Genomic DNA, 6665 nt, shown 5'->3' with positions numbered 1-6665 from the left:
GATTTGGCAAAGAATCCGGTTTACCATGCTCGGACGAAGCACATACATCGTCTATATCATTTCATCAGATCAGCATTAGAAGATGAAATGTTGGTGGTTGAAAAGATCCCAGAAAGTAAGAATCCGGCAGACATGCTGCCGAAGGTCGTGCCGTATGATAAGCTGAGGTTGTGTGTAACTTCAGTTAGCTTGTTGGAGTAACAAGCTGGGAAGACCTGCTACATTGATCAAGGTGTGAAGACAGATTGAAATCAGTCTTCAAATGGGAGATTGTTAGTTACATCACGTGTTTCATAATGGACGGTGAAGTTGGACGGTGAAAGAAGTGAAAAACAAAAGTCAAAGAAAGAGGTTTTTTGTCAACAATTATGTACACCTACTCCTCAAGCTCTTCCTATAAATATATAAACTTCTCGTTTCTGAAATTTATCCCGAAACAAAGAAGAACACAAGAGTAAAGTGTTCAAAAGAAAAAGAAATTTTTTGTGAGAAAAAAAAATTCTCTTGTAAAAATATTAAGAATAATTTTCTTGAGTGTATTTGGGGTCGGGTGTGAGTTGAGAGATTGTAAAATTTTCCGGGTTGATAATAAAAGATCTATAGCAGGTCCGGAGACGTAGGCAACATTAGCCGAATTCCGTTAACAATTTTGTGTGTTTTTTCCGCTTCCATAAATTTGGTTTTCCGCAAAATTTGACCACACATTTCCTAACGAATTACTATTCGCATGAATAAATATTCAAAAATATAGTTTTCTCACAGTCCACTATAAATTGAACTTTAGGTTATTGGTCGTAAGTTTTTGTTGAATTAAAAGGGATTAAATTACAATATAAATATGTTTATAATATGGTTAGCAGCACTAAGCACAAGGACGCACTTTCCGTAGTGGACATGCTTGTGCTGGAATTATATGGTGGACCATCCGTCGTTTTTAATTCAATGGCTCCCCTTAATTGCAAACGAATAATATTCAATTTAAATAACTAAACCACTGTTGACGAAAAGAATTTAAACTAAACTATCAATTTATAAATCTAACAATTATTTTATTCAAAGATTAACTTAAATTCTTAAATATATATGAGGAATATCACAATCTATTTGTTAGGTCAAAACTCAAAAAAGCTAGAAGACAAAACAAAATTTAATTTCTTGCAGACTGCAGTCATCTTGACTCTTTCTATTCTTATAGTTAATTACAAAATCCATCCGATTTAGTGGATCATAGGCTCGTATTCCCGAAATTATATAACCCCTAAAAGGCTAAAACCTAAAAGAAGTTGAAGAAATACAAATAGTTATTTGATTATTGTTATCTCTAGAAATTCCCTAGACTAAATGATTTTGACACGTGTCATCGTTATAATCAATTTTAGTAAATAAATTTGACATGCATAGTAAAAATGACGATATGTCTTACGGTTAAATATGATATAGACAATTACATTTAATGTTTACTTATATTTTTGGTAAATTTTTTAGAATATGATAGTAAATTATATATCATCATTAAACTAAATCTATACAAATATACATTAAATAATATAATAATAAAAATATAATAACATTCTACAAATTTCAAAATATTATTTATTTCTATTTTTTATAAATATATAATTTTGTTACTAAAAAGGATTTTTTTAATCAGAATATTATTAGTTTTTTATATATCTACAAATTTTAGAAATACTGTTTAGTTTTAATTTTTGATGATTATACAATTTTTATATCAATTTTTCTTAATTTTATACAAATTAGTTTAATATATTTTTATCTAAAAGAAATATATAAAAATTTATCTGAGATTATAATTTTAAATATATACATATCTATCTAGGAAATTCTCTCAAATAGACATTTTTAAGTTTTTGTCACAAAAATGCCCTAAAAATGACCAAAATAGTCCTTTTTTATTTTGAAAATTTTAATATTTATTTTTTATTTTTTTTAATTTGAAACTCTATCCCCAAAACTCCACCCCTTAACTCTAAAACCCTAAGTCTATATTAGTTAACCCTAGATTAGTTTACCATTTAATAAAACTTATTTTGGTCATTTTCTTTATTGAATGTTATTTTTGTGACAAAAACTTAAAAAAGGCTATCCTAGGGAATTTCTATATCTTATTTTTAAATAAAATAAAATTAAAATTTTTTATTTTATCTTAATTTTATGTTTAATTAAATAAAAAAATATATTAAAATATTGGTAAAAATAATAAATTCTATAATAATAATAAAAATTTATTTTTAGATATAATTTAAATTTATAAAATTTATAGTGCACATGGTGCAAAAAAGCACCTAGTAAAATTATTAATAATATTGAAATGTAAAATTTAGTCAAAAATATGGAAAGGTATCAGACCCATCAGGCCATTACGTACCATTTGTATCACGCACACTGGCCAGATTTCCTTTCCCCTTTTTTTTTTGGAACTGATTTTCATTTCCTTTCCTTTCCCATTTATTGGGGAATATTCCCGTAGTTAGCAAGAAACTATAAAAAAAATCAGGTAATCAACTGATTAGTCTCCCCTTAGTCTTTTGGTGCTCAATTTTAAACAGAAATTGTATTCAAATGATTTTTTGTGGGCGTATTCATATTCTTTAATATGACGTTCAGGCATTATAAATTGAAAATCCACTTATATTTATGAGTTTTAATGAATGTATTAATTTTTTAAACCAAGTTGAACAACATAGTGGTTAACAACGCTAGTGGCTATTTGTTGGACAAAATAAGCTACTAAACTAACGAGCTTGAGTTTCCTAGGATAGGCTATCGGTCGATACTCGATAGTGTCACTACATAAATTTAATTCTCTTGACTTTATAATATAGAAATCAAATGCGCAGCGCTAGAATGGTATTTGTTTTTTCTCTTTTGTAGCAATATTTGATATTTTATGTTGAAGAATGGTTGTCACCATCAACATGCTTACCACTCGGTGAACCAACTCGAGCATATAAGTTAAAGAATGATTCAGAGTACGATTCAAAATTGAATACATCAGGTCGATCACTGGACCTCAAACCATTTCCATTATTCAATGAAGCAATGAAATGAAAACAGATATTAGATGACACAAGAAGTCTAGTTATCTAAAGGCTTTCGCTGTTGCAAAGACATTTCGTTCTTTTTCTTTCTTTTTTTGATTTTTTTTTACATTTGGTTCTTATATTACTATTTAGTAAACAAGTTTTAATACTTCAACAACAAAAAACCAGAGTTTACACTTGATAACACATTTTTTATATCAGTCATTAAGTTGCAAAAGAACCAAAGTAATTTTTTTCCAATTAGATTTTTTTGTTTGAGATAGAGTGTGATAGATCAACATTCTCATGCAGTATTTATAAGGAATTGATTGTTTGTAGGATTTAAATGTTGAAACATATATTATATATGTAAAAATGAACCGGACCGAAGTTAGAGAGCTTTTCCTTTTTACAATATGTTTTAATAATGTCTCTAGCATAAGATTTGTTCTTAGAATTATTTTAATTTTGTACATGAAACACAATTTTTCTGGTTTTTTGTGGTTGAAACCTAGCTGCTAGTGTTGCACCCTATGTTTCATGAAAATTAATTTATAATATATTCAAACATATTAGAAACATATAAAATTGTCGTTTATGAATTTGGGTCAGTTTAAGATAGTAGCGGGAATGTGTAAGTCTAAGTATGAATTTGTAAATTGCACACCTACTAGGCGATAAACACATGGAGACGGTTTTAATTTTTTGATCCACAAACTTGGTGGCTTTTGATCCTCAAACTCGATGGCTTTTGATCCGAGAACTACTAAATGTGAAAACGAAAAAAATGACTTAAAGAGTTGAGAGCTTAGACTCTGAAACTTTCACACATGCGAGAAAGATGAACCAAAGAATTAAGGATTTAGACTCTAAAACTTGTTCAGGCACGAAAAGTTGTATGGGCCAAAGAATCAATGCCGAGAACTACTGTATGTTTGTATGTTTTGATTTTGATTTATGTAAGTTCTCGGGTTAATGGCATTTTCTTGTTCTGGGCATTTTCCCAGTTCGATCTGAAATCGAACACATACCATTAATACCAAAAACAAAACAAAAACACGAATAAGGTTAGTAGATTGCTTAACACGAAAATCCGAAAACCTTATTCAAATTCGACTGGGTAGGTTTATGCATAAAACTAATATACAGTGCATAAAACTAAAACAGATCAGTTTTCTTCTTTTATCTTTTTTGAGAAAGAAAACATATCAATTTTCATGGGAAAAAAAAATCACAAACTTAAACACAAATGAGACGATTCGGTGAGATCAAATTATCAACTTCCAGTAGGTCGTAAAAGTACCCGTAAACTCAAAGTAGCAAAAAAGGATTAGACGCAAATTGCTAAATTTCAATTTAATACAACATTTACAAATTACAATAAAAATGTACATATTAAGAGAATAAACACTATCCACTAATCTGCATTAAATTATAGTAAAAGATATCTAACATACGAAGAAGGAACAAAACGAATCAGGGCAAGTAGGAGCTAGGATCATCTTCGCCTTGCTTAATTCGGATCACGATTTCAGGTTCAGACCCGGAGCTGGAGCTACCGGGCAACCCGCCACACTTATGACACCTGGCAACAACCAAGATCTGACGGCAAGAAGGGCAAGACGAGTGAGACCCGAGCCACGTGTCAATGCATGACAAGTGGAATCCGTGACCACACTGCGGCAAAACACGGAGCTCGTCGCCGGCGGAGAACTCGGTAAGGCAGATCGCGCACTCGGCGAATTTCTCCGATGAAGGCGACTCCGGCGAGAAAGTCACCTTCGGGAGAGACTGGAGCACTTTCTTCTTCAGTCCTTTGTTCGCCGCCGCTGCCTGCTGCGGAGGAGATTGGCCGGAACCGTCTTGGGATCCGGAGGAGGTTCTGGTACCGGCGGCGAGACGGCGGAGCCAGACGCATCGAGAGACGGCGATTAGACCGAGGACGCAGATCAAGGCGCAGATGAGAGCGGCGAGGATGACGACGAGGTCGGAGTTCAAAGACACGGTGGCGGTATCCGTGACAGGCGACGGAGTGTTGGATTCTCCGAGAAGACGGAAGAGAATTCGCGCCATTTTTTTTTCTGTTGAGGTTTGAGAGTTTCGAAAAAGAGAAAGGATTTGATTTGATTTGAGTCTGAGAGGTTTTTAGAGAGGCAAAGAGGGAGCTCAGCTTTATAGAGAGAGAGTGCGAGAGTTCTACTTGGTATGTCGCCTTCGTAATATATCTCTGTCGACAGGGTTGCTTTTGTCATTTACATTACAACACGGCTCATTTTTATAATATGTGGTTATTTAATAGCTGATATTACACTTGTTAGCTTTCTGTCCAGGACTATTGAAATTAGCATTCATGCCATGTTCAGAATTATAAATTTTTATTATTTATCGTCAATTACTATGTTTTAATAATATTAATTAACTAAAATTTATTAATAAAGAATGAATAGTGGAATTTGGTATTCTTCGTGAATATTCATTTTAAATATATAAAAATAACATTTTTTAAGTTAATTATATTATTACAACAATGAAAAATGAAAATTATTAAATAGATGATTTTATAGCCGACAATTTTACCACCTTATAAAAATACACGTCTGTCTGTGTCATTCCGAACCATCCTATGAGATTCATGTCTGATGGTATGCTCTGCATCATCATGCTAATGATTTCTTGTAACATTTTTTCTTTATAATTGCGTAATTTGGATGTTTTTAGAGTTTGAACTCCGAACTTCTCGCCGTACGAACGCTTAATCAAATTGTTGGACTAATGAGCTTCCATAGATAACAGTTTTTTGGAATAACTTAATCTTTTTTGTTAAACGGAAAAATAATTAATTTGACATAAGTAATGTATCTTTAGATGAAAAAAATTCCAAAGTCTCGCAAAAATGTAATACTGACTTTAATGTAAGAGATATTTTCTGTTGTTGGACCATTGGAACAATAACCGAAGATTCTTGGGTTTGGTCAACTTCTCTCAATAATTGCTTGCTTTTGACTCGTAAACACAATCAGATTATAATAAGTGTGGTTTTAAGGTTAGGTATACAGACTGAAAGAAACAATTAATTTTATCCATTTCCTATAAAAAAACACTATTACCTATACACCTAACCATATTTCAACCAATAGAAAAATAAATTTTGCATAAAATTAATAAATTTTGCATTGAAAATCGAAAACGACACTTATTTTGTAACGAAAAAAATTCTCTAAAACGACACTTAATATGAAACGGAGGGAGTAGCAACTTGACAGAAACAAATTACTATCAATTATCCGCTTTTGATTAAGTTAAATGTAACTAAAGTGTATTTTCTTGTTACTAAATCAAATTAAGCTTAAAGAGCTAGTATTAAGCTATATAATACATTTATAATAGACGGGAAACCACCTCAAATTTATATTTACTACGATCGAATTTGGATGTATAAATGTATATACTCACATGGTCCATTCAAACTGCAAAGGTGATTGTTCTCTTGACCGAAAAGTAAAATAAATAAAAATCCATGGATGGTTGTAAATGAAAAATAAAAAGTTCAAGAATAGAGTCTGTTGTCCAAAAGAAAGGTTGAGTCTTTGTGAAGATCAAAGATACCATTGGGAAAGAAAA

At 31.4% G+C, this 6665-nt stretch overlaps 1 protein-coding gene across 1 annotated transcript; it reads right to left on the bottom strand.

Annotated features, from left to right (window-relative positions):
* Window positions 1-4385: 4385 nt before the first annotated feature.
* Window positions 4386-5201, bottom strand: LOC106293084 (RING-H2 finger protein ATL80). Its single transcript, XM_013728757.1, has one exon. The coding sequence runs from the start codon at window positions 5115-5117 to the stop codon at window positions 4521-4523; it is 597 nt and encodes a 198-aa protein (XP_013584211.1). The 5' UTR covers window positions 5118-5201; the 3' UTR covers window positions 4386-4520.
* Window positions 5202-6665: the final 1464 nt, after the last annotated feature.

The sequence above is a fragment of the Brassica oleracea genome, chromosome C5 (genome assembly GCF_000695525.1).
Source record: "Brassica oleracea var. oleracea cultivar TO1000 chromosome C5, BOL, whole genome shotgun sequence".
Taxonomy (NCBI): Eukaryota; Viridiplantae; Streptophyta; class Magnoliopsida; order Brassicales; family Brassicaceae; genus Brassica; species Brassica oleracea.
This window is presented reverse-complemented; position numbering and strand designations above follow the sequence as displayed.

Coding starts and splice junctions, on each gene's coding strand:
- LOC106293084 (XM_013728757.1), bottom strand. CDS start 5,117: ATGGCGCGAATTCTCTTCCGTCTTCTCGGAGAATCCAACACTCCGTCG.